Below are 21048 nucleotides of genomic sequence, written 5' to 3'. Positions count from 1 at the left end.
TTTGTCGCCATGAGCTATCCCTTTCACATTACATGTAGTCATTTGATTTATTGTTAATATAAAAATATTGATTAGAGCAGCTTCAACCAAAGCGCACCACAAACTGCTGCCTCTAAAAATGACCATAAAATATGGCCATCATAAACCCAACCTAAACTAGTTTCACCAGAAACTGATCATTGTAACCTTCACGAAGGTAAGTTTTATTGCAGGGCTGCTGCATTAGACTGCATCAGTTTCATTTTCCCCTTCTGATGATATATCAGCGTATCTGGTGACGTTCAGGTTGGTCAATACGCTTTGTGAAAAGTAAAACACTGACCAAGTTTATTATTCTTTCCATAGAAGTAGCTTTTTGTTCTAATATCTGTGAACTCTGTGCTCATGTTAGAAAATGAATGTGCAAAGTGGAGTGCATCTCATGTGGCAACGTGTCCTTCGGTGTGGATGCACTCTCAAGTGTTCTTTCTGAAAACTTGTAAGATTTCAGGCAACAGGCGAAGTTCAAAGCCGTGCCTCCCAACAAAAGCGAACACACTTGAACCAACCAGCTGTCTATGACCAGTGAATCCCTTTGAAGTGCTGCCAAGGTGATGCAGCCTCTCAAACACACAATACTGAACCCCTCTGATTGGGCAATAAAGAAAGAAACACAGGTGAAACAGAAATGCTTTAACTCAACTCAAAGTCTGTGAAATATATGCTTCAGTATTTGATATCATAAAATGAAAGAGATGTTAAAAGCCTTAACAAATCTTTGAATTACACCCTTAAGCTCTCTATTCTTCCTCACACCTGGCTGAAACAGATGCTAAACATCAGCTGGAGAGTCCATTTGCCAAGATGTTAGAAGCTCTGCTGCATCACTTACTGACCCATCACTAACAGCCGTACCAAGCGGTAAAACATGTGGAGCCATGTGCCTGTACACGACTTCACATGAGACTTAGTCAAACTTTAATCAGACTTAATGCCAATAAAACGGTGTTAAGAGAGATTTGATTTCTCGCTATAAAACCAAACCATCTGCTCGTCTTATGTGCCACTGTACGCACCGTTGCATGTTTTCCCATTATGCGTAGCACACACCCAGTCGTGGCACTCGCAGCGTGGACCGTAGAACTTCCCAGGATCCGTGGCCGCACAGATGCAGATGCCGCAGTCACATTTGCCCCTCCCGCTGCAGATCTTGCCATCAGGTGTCTTGCAGCGGCGCAGGGATGACTCTGTGGACAGCTTGCACACATCACCCACCTGGCTGGGAAAAACAAAGACGGTTAGTTGTTGTGCAGCTTCGGAAACTTCTGAAGTCGAGGGTCAAGTGTGCTGCCACATACGCCTGTGTGAAATACAGAGCATTACATCTGAGTTTTAAACATTGAAAATCAGGCATTCATCATGTTTGATATGTAGTATGGATGTTTACATTCACAAAACCCATTTATTTTTCTCCTATTTATAGTTGCAGAGTGTTTGATAGACCCAAAGATGAGACATGAGCCCAAGGTTCAGAATGTAGAGCAGTTTTCTTTTCTTTTTGTTTCTTTGTAGATTTCTTTATAAATCTGCATGTGTGTTTGTGTGTGGTTTAAGCTACAGGACACACACAACATGGCTGAGGTCATAGAAAGAACAAAGGTAGCAAGAAAGTACTTCTGCAGAGAGTTCCGATACCATACCACTATACTATTAAATATGCCAGTAAAAAGTTTAGTATGTTCCAATACATAATATGTCAAATGCAGTATGCCAAAAATACCAGGATGTTCTACTACATCTGGTCCGATTTTGCAGTATGCAAGCCAGCATGCTTTTCTGGCTATTCTGACCCATAATTCTCTGCGATACATCACATTTAATGAGCCGCAAACACGTCAGCTTGACAGTTCATTGACAGCTGATTGACAGCTATCAGAAATCACAATGACAGCTGACAGCACATCAAAATAACTGATGACCAGTCAAAAGGTAACAATAGAAATATTGATTGTTTAAGGGAACAAAATAATAATAAATATTACAAACAACAATAGGACATAGCCATAAAAATAACAGCTTCATCTCTGGCGAACTCAGTAAGTGGCATTTGTTTTATTTCCAAGGTAACCGTAGTCTGAGTGGGCGGAAGTTCGCTGCATAGATCAGCCTCTCATTGGGCGGAATGAGCCACCCGCTGAAGTCCTGCCCTACCACCTCCGGTTGCAGTTTTCAACACGTCCTTTACTAACTTTTGCGGTGTTTGATCTTGCGGGGATGTAGCCATTTTTCTGCCATGGTTCGCGTCCTGTAGGTGATATTTTTGTGGCCGTGTTACACCAAAACCTGTTTCCCCCCCGGCAATATTTTTGCAAGCGCACCGTTGCTGTGGCACCGCCCAGAACGACTGTGATTGGTTGAAAGAAATACAAGCAGCCGGGGTGTTTTTTTTCTCCAATCTTAAAGTGAGAGTCGACCCAGTCAGACCTTTCTTTTCTTGAGAAAGGTCAGGTGAGCGAGACTAAGGTAACTGATATAAAAGGATGAGAGTCAAAGTTCAAGGCGTAATGTTATAAGACAGTAGTATGTCCTGATCGTGTGCAAACTACATGCAACAGTACGTACTTTTTAAGGGCAGCTGCAGTACAAACTAAAAGTAAAAAGAAAAAGTGTGTGGTTTGAAACACACTCAAATGCAGTATGCCAAAGACACCAGGATGTCCTACTGGATCGGGTCCCTTTTTGCACTATATAAGCCTGCATGCTTTTATTGGTCACTGTGACCCACAATCCTTTCTGCAGCAAAGGATTCGTCACATCGACTGAGCCGCAGAGAGATAACTGCTCCCTTACAGCTTATTTCGTGCTTGAGACTGCAATTGATATGAGCAAGAGAGTCAAAGTTAAGGCAGCAATGTATTAACGATGTAGTATGTCTCTGTTGTTTGCATATTCCATGCAACAGTATGTTCTTCATAAGGGCAGCTGCAATACAAATCATATGTGAAAAGGAATAGTATGCGATTTGTAACACAGTGGTAGTCTCTGGTGACCTTTTGATAGGAACATCTGACGACTAAGGTGCTTTTTAATATGCTAACGTATGCTTCCTTGCATCCTCTCTTCTCTCATCACCTGGAAATCATTCCCCCTATAATATTTCAATGCATCTATAGGAGACAAGGAGAGAGGAGCTTAGGGTGAGGAAACGCGGGTGTATCCTACATGGAAGTTACATGGCATAGGAATGCTGCACCTCTACATATTGCTTAAGGCTGATGCTATAGAACCAAGGATTTCTCATTTGGCAGCTTTGACTCCTCTGTCCTTGCATCTCTTTCTTACATCCTCGCAGGGAGGAGACACGAGGAAGAGACGCAACTGAGGAAAGTGAGGAGACATGTTCGCATAATGTCAGTGTTTTCCTGCCAGTTTCATTGCTTCACAGTTATATTTACTATCTCCTGTCGTTTAAATACAAATTTTAACATTACATAAAATTAAATTCCAACTTCCCTTCCCTTCCATTTGCAGGTAACATCATAGGACTTCCTGTCTAAAGATGAAGAACACTGTTTGAGTCGACATCAAGAAAAGCACAAACGCCTTGGAAACACACAACACAAAGAGACACGCGGTGAAGGATTAGGCTGATAAATCCAACAAATGAAACAGGACAGAAACAGCTTCACCTTTCATTGAGCACACTCCAGCAGCTGTTGCCAAGCTTCGTTTTTGACTCCATGGGATCTCTGTGTGAGATTTGTTTCGTTTGGATGCTGTCTGACATTCTTTTTCTAATCCTGCCCTCCCATACTGTTCATTTTGGGAACAGTAGACATATTTCAAACAATCAACAGATCAAGTGTTCCTGACACTCCCATTAAAATCAAATAAAGATGTGTTCCATGTGTCAGGGGGAGGTTATCCTGTACAAGTTCCATTTCACACAGGCTTCACCCACTGACTGTATTTTTGGATGGACTGCACTCCTCTACTGAGCAGCGCATGGAATTTTGAATCTTTTCCCATGACAAGATAACATGACATTGACCCAGGTTGTATTCAAAACCACTCGTTCCTCCCATTATAATAGACTCTAAGTATGTTACTTAATAGTGAGCTGTAAATTGAGAATTTGGACATCAGTAGTCATCAAAATTTTGAACTGCACAGCAGTAAATTTCTCATCTGTAGAAGAATTGCATTGTAGAATTTTTGGCTCACCATGTTAACAAGTGGGGGTAGAATAGAGAGATGGATCAGCGGTTTGGCACAGCGACTGCAGTGATGCGAGCGCTGTGTCGGACCGTCGTCAATTTTACTGCTCCATCATCACCTATGGTCATGAGCTCTGGGTAATGACTGAAAGAATGAGATCGCGGATACAAGCAGCCAAAATGAGATTCCTCTGGAGGGTGGCTGTGCTCAGCCTTTGAAACAGGGTAAGGAGCTTGGACATCTGGAAGGAGTCTGGAGTAGAGCCACTGCTCCTTCGCGTCGAAAGGGGTCAGTTGAGGTGGTTCGGGCATCTGATCAGGATCCTCCTGGGCGCCTTCCGTTGGAGATGTTCTGGGTACATCCCACTGGTAGGAGGCCACGGGGCAGACCCAGAACACGCTGGAGGGATTACATATCTCATGTGGTCTGGGAACGCCTTGGAGTCCCCCAGGAGGAGCTGGAAAACGCTGGGACGTGTGGGGTGCTTTGCTTGGTCTGGTGTCCCCTGCGACCCGACTTTGGATAAGCGGTTGAAAGTGGATGGATGGATTGTTGGCTTAAAGTAGTGTACATGACGTGATGAGGGCATTATTTGTTTCACACTCAGAGCATAGACAAAGATGGCGCACAATAAATATGGTGCACTAACTATAGAGTAAGGACTTTCCGTCTGTCTTTCTGTGTGTCCTTTTGCATCTTGAGAACCTTTCATTCAATCTGCTCCACACTTAGTATTGCTGGAGATCCAACAAAACACCCTGTATGCTATGTGGACATGTGACTAGTTCAGTATCAGCAAATATTTATATATGTTACCACCGTAAAATCAATGCTCTACTTTATTACCATCGTGGTGTCTTGGCCTACATCCATTGTGTTAGTTTCCCACAACATCACTAACATATAACACTAATAGGCTAACGTTCCGGCTTGCAAAATACCTATGCAAATTAAATCAATGCTATCTGGAAATTAACACATCAACTTAAATGTTTATCAGGAGCAGATAGAGTGATTTTGGGGCCCAAGGCAAATGTCGTCTTGCTTTACTTTTCTCTAACATGTATGTAGGCTGTTTACAGGGGTAGAAGAAGTACTCCAAACTTTTTCTGAAGTAAAACTATCAACTGTTATTAGTAGAGCAAAAATCAGTCAGTAAAAATCTTGCATTCAAACTTTTACTGTAAGTGTGGAAGAGAGGCGTCATCAGCAAAGTATAATTAAATTTACTGTTCAAGGAAGCATTTAATGCTAATACAATGGTAGATAGTTTAACAAATAATAATGTGTTTTATTTTAATTGCTCTATTTTGTGAGTTAAATCTGAATCTGCAATGAAATCAATAGCGTGTCTCTGTCATGTGAATGTACTAGTACAATGTTTCCCTCTAAATTAAAAGCACAGAGTAAGTAAGTAGCATGCAGTTGCATATCTCTAGGTGCTTTGGCGGGCTTTTATAAGTTATATCTGGGTACAATGAGTTAGAATGGTAACATAATTTAGTATTTTTCATATCTAAACATCATAATAAGTCTGTAGCTGTTTGGGGCCCAGGTTGCTCAGGCCCCAAGAAGGCACAGTGTTGAGTGTGAAGTTGTTTGTATGAGTGGTTCTCGAGAAAGCTGTAAGCAGCGATACCACAGGCCAAACACTCAACCCATCCCACCAGGCATGTTTCAACAGGCACCGCACCAGTGTAGTAAGTGTAGGGAGTGATTTTGGACACTGCCCTCGACTCTGCATTCCACTCTTTTTACACTGCCCCGTCCCGCTCCAAGTTTTAACACTTATTTCAAACCAACTGGCAAAATAAAGTCGCCACCAGACAAGTAATGGCTCACCACAACATTGTAAACCAGATCTGGGCATGACATCACTGTCTGGTCTGAGAATGTGCGCCTGACAGTCACTCAGTGAGTCCTTCCTGTGGGCCTCACGGCTTTATTAGAAGAAGCCATTTGAGCCCATTGAGGAGATTTTCCTGAAACAGTAGCTGCTGCTGCAGATAAGAACAACAGGTGTTTTTTTTTTTTTTTTTTTTACGTCCAGGACAGTGCAGCTCAATGCATTTTCCCCCTGTCACTTGGGAAAGGAAAAATTACATAGTTTGTGGGTGCACGGCCTGCCAAAATGAACCCACAGCCTCTGTGAGAATGAAAAAAGCAGAGGTTTTTGATGTTAATGCCACACTAGAGGGCTGGAGAGGAGAGCACAAGGAGGCAGTCATCTCCACTGTGTGTAAAATCACTGTTTTTATCAAATGTAAAATGAATTATACAAAAATAAAAAAAGAAAGAAGCCGTAGGAAGCAAGAAACCAAGTGACATCAGCACAATAAACACAGAAACAACTGGCATGTTCACCTGACTACATAAACAGATATAGCAACGGTCCTGCTCCTCCAGCAGGATGGAAAGTAGTGATATTGCAGGTACAGTGTGTGCTCAGCAAGCAACCTACAATTAGAGCTGTGACACAACAAGCTGGCAGTAAGGACCAAAAAAGTTAAGTAATGCCACCTCACCACTTTTGTTAAAAACTGCTGATGCTGCCTCCCAAATTCTGTAAAAAAATAATGTGAACACAACACAAAGACCAAAGCTAATGATCCATCCAACCACCGGCATGCATGCTTGTTCTGAGACTGCATGAGAGGACATAATTGGTCAGTAATCTGTGTTCCTAATGCAAAAAGAAAATGAACATCGAAAAGATAGCGAACAATAATCACACCATTGAATCTGACTAAACAGCTTGTTACATGTCCAAAACTGCAAACGCACACATTCAAACTGCAAATGCTTTGAATTGGGACTGTTGATGCATGCTTTCTATCGTCTTTTTTTACCGCATTTTTTTTGAATGCATAAGGTGCCCAAACTGCAGTTCTTTGAATAACCACTTGAGGCTGGCTCCAGAGGCTAATCAATCCTCATAGACCCTCATGTTAAAATGCGCGACTTTACAGCATAAACAAACATGTTTACATGTAAGAACAATTTACATGTAAACATGGTAAAAACAATTTGGTCTCTATATATCATTTCCCCATTAATGACAACTCTACAGGGATTGACTGATTGAAAACCCAGCTAAAGCGAGCGTATTTTAGTTTGTGCGAATCAGGGGATTTTAATTCAAATTTTGGCGTTTCCATCATAATTTTCCGATGCGATACTTCTAGATGCGCATCTAAACAGGCTGATGGAAACATGGCTAATGGCCGAAATGCTAAACTCAAGGCTTCAAAACCATGGATGTATTAAGAGACATGGATAATGAAGGCAGGACCCTGTTCATTCTTATAAACGTTGCTCAATGGCACATGAAGCCTGTTACTGTCTTTCAGTTACAGCATTGCCTGATTCTCGCCTAAAATGTTTTCAGAAATATTTTAGCCTACCATTAAACTGTAATTTGAGATCCTTTTTTTTTACCAGCCTGCCACCATCCTATTTCCTGTGGGAAAAACAGTCAGGCTCACAATATGTCCTCTATGGCGCAATGCATTCTTGTAGTTGTAAGTTTTCTACCTCTCAAGCAATTGCAAATGTTACAGCCCTTTTTCTCTGTTTTCTCTGGTCATATAGCATTCATTTCAAAACTATTTTGTTTTTCTGCTCCATCGTCAGCCTAGTAATACCAAGAGATCATTTTGTCAGCAGGGAAATACTTATTTAAGATATTTATAAATATAGCTAGACACAGGCTGCATGTATACTGATTGCTCCTAAGGTTTTTTGTAATGGTTGTGTATGGACACCAGTCTCTGGAGTGTAGTGTAGTATTTCAACTCAGACTTCTATGGAAAATTGCTACAAATGCTGGTGCCGTTGCTGGGGTGTTATTTTGTCCCCTAAACCAGTGGTTCCCAACTGGTCCAGCCACGGGGTCCACATCTCTCCTTAGACCTTAGTTTAAGGTCTACACAGTTTAATTTGTTCAGTGTCATACTTGCGTTTGGCCATGTCATTGAGCTAGTTGCTGTCTCTGTTAAGCAGCTGTCGGTTACTCGCGCACTCTACAGCAGGAAACGGCACTTTGAAGTAACAGCTCTGTGCAGGAAATTCACTGTACTTCAAAATAAAGTGTGTTTTTTACTAACTTGACACTTGAATCAATTGAAGTCCATTCAGAATAGACCCATGACCCACTTTTGGACCATGACCCACCAGTTGGGAACCACTGCCCTAAACTACAGGGCCCATAAGGGGGGGAATGCCAGTGTGAAAATGACTAAACATTATGTCTTGCAACCCTAGTTTAAGGAGTCCAACCCTAATGATGCCTCTCTAAGAAGTTGTTGATATGCTGGATGTTGATTGGCTTGAGCATTGTACATACATGGAAATGCCAAACCTGTGTTCTTAGAACTGAGGTTACAAACATAACCTTCAATACTTAGTGTTTCACACCTACTCCTTTTTGGCACCGTGAAGTTGTTATGATGACATAGCCAAGGTAGGAATTATTTGGATATACATAATTAAAAACAGAGGAAAGCACTGTAATCACCTTGACTCTCTGAAGCTGTTGCTTCCTGTGGTAAAGCATATGTGGGTTTGCCACTGCCGTCTAATAAATACTATGCACTGTAGGCTACACTATAACATAATCGCTACGCAGGCACGGTGCACCTGCTTGGAGAAAACACCCCCTCTGCAGCTGCGTTAAGTTTGAATCATATGGCAGTATTTACAGGTCTGCTGACTCAGGCTCTACTGTAAAAGGCCAAGGTAAACAGAAGAGATTTTTTCATATTATAGCCAATTCCTGTGATTGACTCCATGTTATTCTTTCCATTTTCACACTTTAGTCCAATTAAATGTAATATTTTTGAAAAATCAAAGGTTTTACAGCATTAAGTGAAACATGTCTGATTTTATTAAAAAGCAAAAAAAAGTATGATACAGAAGAGTACAAGGGCTAGTAATTGCAATTATTATTATCTTTTTTGCATAAGTGTGTTTGGATTTTCCTTCTTTAATTTTGTACGTGACTAAAGGATTTTGAAACACACAGCCAAAATGTCACCGAAGGTTCAGCTGACATTACCAAATGAAATTAAATGAATGTCTTCGAAGACAGAAAAAAAAGTGCTATTCAAACGCTGAATAATGGAAACAGAGAAGCAGCCTTTTCCCCCGTGACTTTGCATGCAGAATTATTGGCAAGTAAAGCAGCGTAAAGAAACTGCAAGTGCAAACTACATGTATAGGCACTCCTAAACTTTCCCCACATTGTAGTTTCCAAATGTTGTCTTTGTCAGCAAAACTCTGCACCTCCCTCTTCCTCCTTGCTCTCTAGACTACCCCAAAATAAACTAAGGAAAAAACAAAGCTGTGTGGAAACTCACCTCACCGATTGTAACAAAGTGTCCTCCACGGCGGAGAGGAGAATCACAAACAACGGCACCAACATGGACTGTACCAAAACCTCAGTGTGCATGTTTAAATCCCACAGAAACCTGAAGTAAAGTAGCTTGAAGGAATTTCCCAATCTTTCTCTCCTTAAACAGACAGGACAGGAAGAGAGAGTGAGAGGGAAAAGAAGAAGGAGAGAAGGAGAGAAGGAGAGAAAGAGCAGCAGGCTGGCCTGAACTGGCTCAATCCCTTCAGAGGCCAACAGTTCTCTCCATACAAGTGCCTTTGATTAGTCTTGACTCTCAGACACAGGCCTGGGCAGGAGCTGGAGTGGGGAAAACTGCCAAAATAAAAAGTTAAGTCACCAGTTTGAGATGTAATTAGAAGCAGACTGTTTTTTTTTAAAATGTTTTGTTTCACTTTTTTTCCCCCATTCCTTTTCCAGATGATCTCTCCGGAGTGCTGTAGTTTTGTTTCTATCTTTCCTTTTGATGTAATAGACCTTTTCTCTGGAGACATTTTGACATGTGGCAATAGGAAAAGCACAGGTGTGAAAGATAACATAATGATGGCTGGATCCCATTTAGCTGCTCTGGGTTCAGGGTCCTGGTACTGTGCATGCTGGCTCACTGTCACACTTAGTCATAGCTTGCTGGGACACTTAAATGGAAAAGAGTCATGGTTAATGTTCTTAGTAACACCTGTGCTTTGCCATGACAAGCAAAAATGGAGTGTGCTCAGAACGATGCTGCAGAAATAATAACATGCATTTTGACTCTGATCCGATAGAACTAATTATTTCAAGCAAAGCTGAATGCAAAAATTCAATTTCAGTGTGTCTTTAAAGACACCACCATCCAGTGTGGATCAGTGTTTGGACCAAGCTGGCTTTTAAAACAGCAATGAAGTCGAAGGAGTAACATGTAGCATAGAGAGGTTTTTCGCTGCAGACATTTTAACATTGCAGCAAGATCAATTGCTGCATCCTGTTTGTCAGCTCCAGGGACTGGTGAATAATGTCTCACTGGGCTTCATTAATGGTATTAGTTCCACCTGCTATGACATGTCAGAGAGAGAGAGAGAGAGAGGCCTATTACCTGATTGACATCACCTGCCTCATTCGTACTTCTTATGCCTGTGCTGAAACATGCATGCCCTCCAACACCCCTGCCTTCTTCTCGTGTGATAAGATAATGATCATGTATGTGTTTGATAAGGGGATTACTTCCCCCGAGCAGAATCCTTGTTGCTGCTTTTGCAGAGGTTTTTCATGCAGATTCTAGTTGTGTAACTATCTGATATAAAGGGTCAGTCCTTGAGGCAAGTGTCTCTGACTGAATTAAAGTATTTTAAAGGGCATAAGAGAAGTCAGTGAGGTTGCACTGGGGCCCGTGGGGTGGGGGGTTCTGTAAAGAGCGCAGGGAGCAGGCCCTTATAGCCCCGTTTCCACTTAACACTTTCGGTATAGTACCTTTGGAACCAAAATTAAGCCTTCAGACATGGTACCTAGACCCAAGACCTGCTTAGCTTTTCTACTGCAAATAGTACTCTTTCATGTGTTGTCACTCACTGCTCCATCCAGCACTCACTGTGTTTCTTCCTTTGTGAGTCTGCGCCTCGTTTATCGTCCACAGAACGAGGCTGCACGCCAACATTTTCAGAACAAAATAAAACAGGCTGCAGTGAGAGTCTCTCTCCACGGGATATTTAAAGATAGCAGGTTTGTGCATTTAGTCCTTCTCAGGCAAGCTCAGGGGTTTAGTGCTGCCAGAGCCCACAGGAACAACACTCCATGACACTTTTTTCCCCCTCCGAGTGAGGATTGGGATATATGCAGCTCGCATAATCTGGTTTAAATTAATATATATTTTTAAACGCTTGAAGATCCACTTATTACTAAGAGTGTATGTCATCCAAGAGAGACAATAAAAACCAAAGAAATGGTCAAAGTTGTCACACTGACATTTAAGGTGTGCTGATGGATTCACGTCATCAACTCATGCATTTAGTAACATTACAAGTTAACGATCCACCTTAAAAGTTGCCGGCAATCGGCCCAGTGAATTAAGTAATTTTTTGTCAGACTCCAGCTGCTGTGAGAGGCAGCAAAACATCCTTTCATTTTATTGTTACAGTTTACTATTAAAACTCTCCACAGTATGAACAGTGGTTACATGAGCCTCAAAACCAGCCACAACTCAGCCCTGAGCAGAGTGACCGTCCTCTACTGACCAATCAGACTGCAGTGTTCACAGCTCCACCTTTTAGTACCAGATCTGTGTGCTAGGTACCCCAACAGAGGGGGGACCAAACATGGAGACGGTACAGAACTGTTCCATTGGCACCATCCACAACTTCTGACAATAGAAACGGAAAAAGAGCATATTGAACTGTACTCACTGCTTGGTGGAAACAGAGTTTATGAGTGATGTGGATTTCCATTTCAGAATAACGCCTGTGGTCCAATAAGAACTCACATTAATTTTCATGTTGTTTACACCAAATTCTGACCCTACATTTGAATATTGCAGCAGAAATCAAGACTCAACGTTTTTCCAATCTTCTATTGTCCAGTTTTGGTGAGCCTGTGTGAACTGTAGCCTCAGTTTCCTGTTGTTAGCTGACAGGAGTGGCACCTGGTGTGGTCTTCTGCTGCTGTAGCCCATCTGCTTCAAGGTTGGACGTGTTGTTGGTTCAGAGATGGTCTTCTGCAGACCTTGGTTGGAACCAGTGGTTATTTGAGTTACTGTTGCCTTTCTGTCATCTTGAACCAGTCTGGCCATTCTCCTCTGACCTCTGGCATCAACAAGGCATTTTCTCACTGGATATTTCCTCTTTTTCAGACCGTCCTCTGTAAACCCTAAAGATGGTTGTGTGTGAAAATCCCAGTAGATCAGCAGTTTTTGAAACAACCAAGCCACGTTCAGAGTCACTTAAATCACCTTTCTTCCTCATTCTGATGCTCAGTTTGAACTTCAGCAGGTCGTCTTCACCATGTCTACATGCCTAAATGCACTGAGTTGCTGCCATGTGATTGGCTAATTAGCTATTTGCATTACCAAACAGTTGAACAAGTGTACCTAATAAATGGCCGGTGAGTGTATATGCCTAATGGTGTGTGTGTGTGCTTCATAACTAGTAACTATTGGGCACTAGGGGCCGTCATAACAGCATGCACGGAGGCTTGTCGGAACTACTTTATGTCACCGAGTGTTTGTCAGCTCTGTCATTAATAAAAGAAAGGGAAAATCTTAAACTGAGTTGCAACTGTTTTTCACGTCTTTATTGAGGAACACCTACTGGCTTGGTGCATCATTAAATATGAACAAAAACATTTATCATTTACATGAGAGGAAAACAAAAGTGACCTCCACATGCTTTATTCAGTAAAAGTATCAGCCTATAGCACTGAGACCACAGTAATTACTTTAATATGATGTTTTTCAAGCAACCGATGATGTAAAAACACAGCTTCCTCCAGACAACCGGCTGCACAGTTTGTATTCTGGCAGTGTTTAAACTGCTTGATACAAGCCCAGGCTGAAGGAAGGAAAGGCCCATGAGTGGCCGTGTCAGACACACACAAGAGGATGAAGTAAAACTTTCAACTTGCACCTTTCATCCCACAGGAACTCTGCATGCTCTGAATTAACCTGACAGCACTGTACTGTGCTCAATAATGCATGAGGGCCACAACCAAAGGAATACATACAGAAGCTTTGTTTTATCTGACATGAAACTAAATATTTACTTATAGATTATAAGACTGCACGTGATTTATGATATTGAATGACAGCAATTAGAAGGTAAAAAATAATAAATATTTTCCCTGATAATACTGAAACTGTTTTACGTGATGATGGAGGTGTTAGTCTGCCACAGTTTAATATAAAAGTGCTGAACAACCGAGCCAAATAAAAGTATTTGGGAGCCTGTTGTGACGCAGCCACTTGAGGGCCCCTCCACTGTTACCATGGAGACGGCCGCGCGCCTCCGCTGCATGCGCTGGTGCTGTTGATGTGATTGGGACCTGCGCGCGCTCCCGCTCTCTCCCACACGATCCCCCCCAACACAGCCGGAAAACAGCTGATGTCATGGACAGGACGAGACGCGACAGATAAGGGAAACCCTCCTCTCGTAAGTGCTTCAGTATGTCTTCTTTTACCGCCGCTACACCCGCCGTCGTGTGTGTGCAACCGGACGTCCAGCAGTTGTGCTGTAAGGATGCTACTGACGCTTCGTGCTGCTGCTGCTGCTGCACGTTAGCTTGTCGGTGCTCCAGGAAGTGGAGACACTCTCATCCTCCGGTGTAGGCCTTGGTACAATAATGTCGTGTATTTACTACTCTATCACGTGGCCATGGTGTCACATATCATATTAGCTTGGTTTAGGACCTATGCTCGCACACATTTGTGTTTACCTACCGTGGTTAGCTTGTTTTTTTACCCCATGTAGCGCCTTAGCTCTCCTCCGTTTCCATAGTAACCTTGGCTCCGTCGATGTCATTCACTCAGCCTTTAATCTCAGTATGGATATGCATTATAATTGACATACAGTTGTGTAACAGGCATTTTACAGGACGTGGGATCAGTCCTGTGCCACAGCAGCTTGTTGAGTGTTGATAAGGAGGGGAAGCAGTGTCCCAAAAGGATTTAAGGTTTCCCAGTGAAGCCTGAGAGGCCACAGTGGGTCAGCCATAATGGGCCAGTTGTATCTGAACTGCCCCAGGTCTGGGTTTTAACAATATTAGGGACTGTTCTTTACTTATCAGAAGAGGGGTGTGGCTGAGGTGTGACATATTTTTATTTTGACCCTACCTGAAGCTACAAATATTTTCATCCAGCCTCCCTGAAAATGAAAATACATGATCGTCCTTCCACTGTAAATTAGTTATTCGATTTTTAAAACTTACACTTTGGTGTTTAAAAGACGAAATCCCGAAGTTGAACGAGGCCTAGGTTTTTCCACTCTTGTCCTGCCAACCTGGTCTCTCTCTGAAGTCGTCAAAATCCGGCACTTGAGCAGTGACTTGCGGCGTCAGACACCAACGAATAAAGGCGACATTTTACGTTGGCATGATACATGGACGATTGCTGTTATAGTTTAATGGTGCCTGGCGGCGTCAAAGGGAAAAGTGATGGGACAAGAACCAATGTTAAGGTGCCAAAGTCACCCCAAGTATGCATCTTATGCTTCTGACTTCCTTCACTTTCATCTCTTCCTTGTGTCCTAGCACCTCACAGAAAGCATGTGAGAGATACAGGAAGAAACAGGAGAGCGGAGGAGCTTAAGCTGCCAAATAAGAAATCCTTGGTTCTATAGTGTCAATCTTAAGTGTTGTTAGTCAATTATGACGTGCTGTGCCACATGTAGAGGTGCAACAGTTACGAATCACGCCACTTGATAAAAGACTAGTATACACCTGTGTTTTCTGAGCCCGGTCTCACTCTGAAGTTGTCGAAATCTGGTGCTTGGGAGGTGACTTGCGGTGTCAGATGCTGACGAATAAAGCTGTCCTTTGACATCAGCATGATACGTGGCCCGTTGCCGTTATAGTTTAATGGCCCTCAACGGCATCAGGGGGAAACACAGTGGGACATGAATGAAAGTTAAGGTGGCGAATGTCTGAGTCCAACAATTTGGGTCCAGCAAACACAGAATTTCACCCGGGAGAGCAGTGTTCGCGTCCTGTAAGATTCTAAAGCCAAACCCTGTTCATTTTTCCTAAACCTAACCACATGCTTTTGTTGCCTAAACACAACCATTTGTGTTTGTTGTTAAAGAAAAAAATAAATAAATCAATTCGCAGTTTTGTACAAACAGTGCGTTAATCTTGAAAGATACTTATGTAACTGTTAGATTTCCTGTAAAAACAGAAGTGTATTTTGAAAGAAGACAATGCGTAACAGACACGGTGTCCCAGAATGTCAACAACCAACACACCCAGGGTACCTTGCACACCTTATCTGGACTATGTCCATGACCAAACGTCATTATGTGACAAGGTTGGAGTGAGAATGTGTTGGTCCTTCATGCTGTTTAGTTACTGCAAACAATTTGTTTTTGGCCTAATTGTAAATGAGACGTAGAATAAAGTAATTTTGATGAAATATCACTATTTTAAGCCTAAATTTGGTTATGTTTTTTTCCTAACTGAAGCATGCGTCCCACACAGTGTGTAGAACCATCGGAAATTTGAAAATCCAGTATTAATTCCTGTTGTGACGGTTTCTGGCTGTGATAAAGGGTGTAATTCTGACTTTTGAAGGAAACATGCCAAAGGGTTGTTTTCTTTAAAAAAATAGTGGTAAAATAAATAAAATACAACCATTTACTTTTGTATGCCCCTGCCCTAAGCCAAAATGAAAAACATAACCTCCTCCCAAGTGCCAAAAAGTTATTCAACATGCCAACCCCTTTTTGCACCACTCTTTCCACCCTTCATAAATAATGAACAGTCCCTTACCAAGATTGATTTGGATTTTTCTTCAAGGTTTCCCCACAATAGGCCTATTCTTGTGAAGTTACATTTTCATTGAGAAAATATCTATGAAATTTGCTGACAGCACTGACAATCAGTAGTGTAGTGGTAGTTGATGAGTTTGGTGTACTAATACATGTAGGCAGATGGGTAACGGTAGGTTACATAGGAGGGAGTGGATATGCTCTCCTGTATTCCAATGGGCTGACAGGGTGATTTACTTTTACCGTCCACAAAAAGAGATAGGTATACTCTGTATACCTGCGTATATCCTCCACGCCAACACAGCCAACTGGCCACCTTTTAACATTCAGGAAACAGAATGCTATATGACAACATTTTGACATCAAAATGAAACAAGCATTTGGCTATACCACAGATGGAGGCTAGTAATTGTGGCAAGGATCTTGTTTCTAATTAATAGCTGGGGCTGTTTGACCTACAGTAACACTTGTAATACCTCAATATCAACATTTAAATATGTATACTTTTGCAGATTCTCTAATTAATATTTTGGCGTTTATAATGGATCAAATGCCTAAACATTGATGCAAAGGTTGTTGCTCATAGTACCGATTTACTGAGAAGTATCACCTAACTGCGGTGCCCCTCTTTATAGCACATTGTAGCATCTTTCAGCTTATTGTTTTGGTTTGATGTCCCACAATTTTACTGTGTTTGTTTACTCTCATTGCTTTCATCAGCATCATTTTCAGATGCAGCAGGCTGCAGGTGCTTTGAGCCAAAAAGCTCTGATAAACCCACTGTATGTTCCCTGCCCAGCACCAACAAACCAGCTGACCCAGCTGACTAACAACGTTTGCTGTAAACACAGCATTGACACATATTATCGCTCAGTAAAATTGCAAACAGTTTCCTGTTTACACATCAAGCAGGCCCTGCGCAACTTTAGCATTCATTTGGAGCTGTATATCTGGCCACCTGATGAATATAAACCCAATATTCACTCTCATTGTAGGTCTGTCTGGGTCTCCACCAAACCCTGAAGGAAGTATATGCTGCTTTACCTCTTTGGCTATTAAATGCTTCACTGCGTTTACCAGCTAGTTGCTCACTTGTCTGTGTGCTGGGCAGGCAGTGCACAGTGGGTTCACAGAGTCAGAGGGCTTTGTCTGAAACGATCTACCTGCTGCTCCTGGACACAGGTCAATGAGAGCATGAACAATAAAGACACTAAAACAACAGTGTAGAGGGAAACTGCTGAAGTTGGGTGATAACTCTCTCTGTGTTTGTCCCTAGGAGTGCACCTTTTACGTAACACTTTAAATTGCCCGTACGTCGGTCTGTCTCTATATCTCAGCTCTGAGATAATCTGCCGACATGGGCAGGGTATACCCCACCTTTTGCCCAGTGTCAGCCGACCTCCTCAGGAGCTGCATGAGTACACAGTTACCTTGGGAATGTATTGATCCTCTCCATAAACCTGAACACCTACGTTATTTGTGACAAATTTGCATAAATGCCTGAACTCCACTCAAGACTACGGCAGAGAAATAAAGAACAGTACAAATGTGCTGCCCACATCAACCAAACTTTTTCTTGTCAGTTGTAATTAAGATCGCACTGCCAGAGTGCAGTCTCCAAGAATAAAACTTGAGCGAAGAAAGTTTGCAGACTTCAACAGATACTCACAGTTACAATTAATCTGCCCAGTGATCGCATCCTGCCCGTGAGGAACATGTCCTCTCTCCAAATGGGAAAGTAATTGCAGTCTTTGCCACCTATACTCCCACATAATAGCACTTAGACCCTGTAATTTTGTTTTCACTCTTCTTCACGTCTCCATCTGCATATGTTAAGTGTAGCAATTACACCGGGAAATTGCTTCTAACTACATGGGGTTTATAGGACGGACAGATTCTTTTCTTGGTAAGAGCAGAAAAGGAAACAAGGGCGATACAGTTGCATTGTTCGGTCTGCGTTCCCATCCTCAAGTGTTTTGTTCTCGTGCTTAGATTCTTAGTCTCTTTATCCTTTTTAAAAAGTGTGCAAAGTTTGTGCACCATTCAGGTTTTGTCACTTTTTAACAAAAACGTCTTTGTTGAATTTCAGTCAGCTAAGGACAAGTCAAAAATTGAATTTATTCAAGTCATTTGAGGTTTGATTGAGACGGTAGAATCAACTATAATATTATATTTTTTTTTCAATGTGAACGCATACAAATTACAAACCTTTACCTTTGAGCTCCTGATGCAGTGATGCATTTCATCTGGGAATCTGCTGTCTGTTCTTTTTCTGATGTTTTTTGTGCCGATGACGTCTACAAACTGAATCTGTTGTTTTGTTTCATCTTTCCAGTGGTATACCTTCACTATCTTACATTATTGAATTATATTTCATGGTTGTTTTTCTTGAAGAATTGGTCTACCCAAATTGCAAAACACTCTTGCATTCCTGTCCAGTCATACAGATAATCTAGCCCCACAGGCATTGAATTGGGATGGACAAATAAGCCTATAACCAAAACTAGAGTTGTTCTGATACCCATACCAGCATTGGAAATGACTTTGGCGTCTACGTGAATCTATGCACCAACCAGATACCATGTAAATTCTAACTAGTTTAAAGTAGTTTTAAGATAAAATGGTTTTCGCAGAAATCAATTCTTCTTCTTTGCTGCTCTAAAACAGTAGCCGTCAGCAGAATGTCGATACAGAGTCCTATGGGTAAAAAGGCAACGTGTACAGTATGCAAGGCTTTTAGCTTTCGATGGGATGGCTCTAGTGTTGCTTCCTGTGAAATTGCGGCTCCAATATACGTCTTTAAAAGGAGCTGTTATCTATTCCTGAGGTTTTTTTTTTGAACTTTCATGACTGCATGTGATGCCACACAGCTGGTTGAATATCAGCAAAGTTTCCCTGCTTCCCTTCACTGGTTCCTGTACAGCAGGGTCGGTAGTAGTAGGCTATATCTTCAGTAGCTAGCTAGCTAACCCTACACTTTTCGGGGTCTGATTTTGGTTTTGGAACAGGGAAGAAACGTATATCTTTTTCCAACCTCTCCAGGTAACAAGTATCATTAATACACGATGTGCCCCAGGCACAACATTTAGCTACAAATCCACAAAACCAGCCTGAAAATGAAGGAAATCTGAAACGACTGCATTAGAGTCATTGGAGCACAGCTGTGTTGTTGTCAGACCTAGTCTGGGGCCATTTAGTGGCCGTTTTGGTAAGGAACCAGAACCAGGGCCAGAGAGACAGGATCCGGAATTCGATGCATGCGCCTTTCCGTCAAAATAAAAGCACCAAGCTCATAAAAATGTGGTGAAACTTTTTAATTTAAAAAATATAATTTACAAGAAAAGCCCCAAGCCATTAAGTTAACCTTTTTCTTTTTATTGTAAATCGATGGTGCACCAGAATTTAAAGTTTTACTTTGGTGAACACTTTTACTTTGGTGAATTTGTTGAATTCCGTATCTGCTCTGTAGACCGGAACCAGAATCCAGACAAAATTGAGAGTGAATGGAAACCAGGCTTTTCGCTGTACGTGAAGAGCCTGGTGCCGCGAGGCTAGTCAGACCCTGATCTGAGCAGTTTGTGTCTGGGGGCGGGACTTAGGGAAGGGTTGATTAAATGATTAAAGAAAGTTGTATGTCATTCATTGTCTGTATGTATATTGGGATCAGCTGATATGCAAATTCAGGTATTGGAATTGTTATCTTGAAGGAAAAATGGTATCAGAACATCTCTAACCAAAACTATCAGCCTGGCTACATGTTATTGGATGTTAGAGAAACTGTTGTTGTGTAAGTTGGGTGGACCAAATGAATTGCATAGATCATGTGCTGAAGCTGCACCTTGCAGCACTTGTGAATATGTTCTCTCACCCCTCTTTACTGCTCTTATGACTGCTACCATTCACTGACTGCTGCCGCAGGACCTCCAGGCCTTTAGGACATTCTCCTTTTTGCACCTCTAGTCTCTCTCTCTGGTTGGTCTCTCCACCCCTCTGTGACCTGGGGATGAACGCACCAATGAGGAGCCTCACAGTGAGTCCCCCTGGTCCCTCCTCCACCCCATCCTCTTCTTCCACAACACCTCAGTCAGTCAGTCACTCACTCACTCACAGAGTGTGTCGCATATATGCCTTGATGTCAGACGTGGTGGGCATTCCTGTCTCTATGAGCGTACTGTAGATGTGGGTAGTGTACTGTACACCATATAAGCCATGATGTTGACTAACTGTTGTGTGTTATTTACAGGGTATGCCTGATCGCATGTTATGTGCAGTGCTGGAGCAATTTCAGCTTTACTTTTCCCTTTGGTATGTGCGCTTTGTCTCCATTCAGAGTGTCATTTCTTCTTGTGTTCTTATGTTGAAACGGCCTGTACACTTTTTCTTTTCCTGCATACACACACAAACATACACTAACATGGACATGGGCAGGTAACACCAACGCACAAGTCCTCACACTGTACAGTAGGTTGAGCAGCTTAATCTACTGGCGCCTTGGTGTTCAGTACAATGAAGATCATGTATGATCTTTCCAAATGGTAAGTTACTGGAGCTGTTCCAATGTGAATACACTCGTCCCTGTGTTCCATGTGTGCTGCGTTGTGTATCACGGTGGCCATTCAACAATGCAACACATGTTTAATTTTAAAGTACACCTCTGTTCTGGCAATTCAAGTCAGGGTGGTTTATTTTGCTGAATATACATCACAGTAAACTAAACCTAATGCTACATGTAATGACATAGAAGCCACTATTGATACACAGCTTATTAGAAACATTAATGCTATATTTAAATATACGGTTAACCCAAGCTTTGTCCAGTTTCTCATCTTTGAAGAGGTGCACTGGTATTTTTATAGTCTGTTACTGTTAATGTGGCCATCTATGCCAAGCCAAGTGCCTCTGGGCTGCATTAAGTACACTTAAAATTAATCAATTTAGATAATAATCCACATTATTGGAGCTACAAGACAAGGTACTGCCACTGCCCAGACTTGGATGCAGCCAGCGTGTTCTCTTGTTCCT

The 21048-nt window shown here is 42.0% G+C and overlaps 2 protein-coding genes across 5 annotated transcripts in view; one reads left to right on the top strand and one right to left on the bottom strand.

Annotated features, from left to right (window-relative positions):
* Positions 1-9823, bottom strand: part of itgbl1 (integrin, beta-like 1) — an 81669-nt gene extending 71846 nt beyond the window's left edge. The window contains exons 1-2 of the mRNA XM_049593602.1: positions 9555-9823; positions 1056-1258 (exon numbers count right to left, since the gene is read on the bottom strand). Coding sequence (XP_049449559.1) covers positions 1056-1258; positions 9555-9646 — 295 coding nt within the window. The 5' untranslated portion in view covers positions 9647-9823. The remainder of the gene's footprint in view (positions 1-1055; positions 1259-9554) is intronic.
* A 3724-nt stretch (positions 9824-13547) lies between these two features.
* The window catches only part of nalcn (sodium leak channel, non-selective), a 110569-nt gene continuing 103068 nt past the window's right edge, over positions 13548-21048 (top strand). The window contains exons 1-3 of one of the 4 annotated variants that reach the window (XM_049593573.1): positions 13548-13698; positions 19987-20056; positions 20270-20331. In XM_049593573.1, coding sequence (XP_049449530.1) covers positions 20290-20331 — 42 coding nt within the window. In that variant the 5' untranslated portion in view covers positions 13548-13698; positions 19987-20056; positions 20270-20289. Of the gene's footprint in view, positions 13699-19944; positions 20057-20269; positions 20332-21048 lie in introns of those variants that run through there. The other 3 variants (XM_049593575.1, XM_049593574.1, XM_049593572.1) reach the window with 3 other exon arrangements.

The sequence above is a fragment of the Epinephelus fuscoguttatus genome, linkage group LG13, assembly GCF_011397635.1.
Source record: "Epinephelus fuscoguttatus linkage group LG13, E.fuscoguttatus.final_Chr_v1".
Taxonomy (NCBI): domain Eukaryota; kingdom Metazoa; phylum Chordata; class Actinopteri; order Perciformes; family Serranidae; genus Epinephelus; species Epinephelus fuscoguttatus.
The sequence above is the reverse complement of the archived record's forward strand: the minus strand, read 5'-3'. Positions and strand labels throughout refer to the sequence as shown.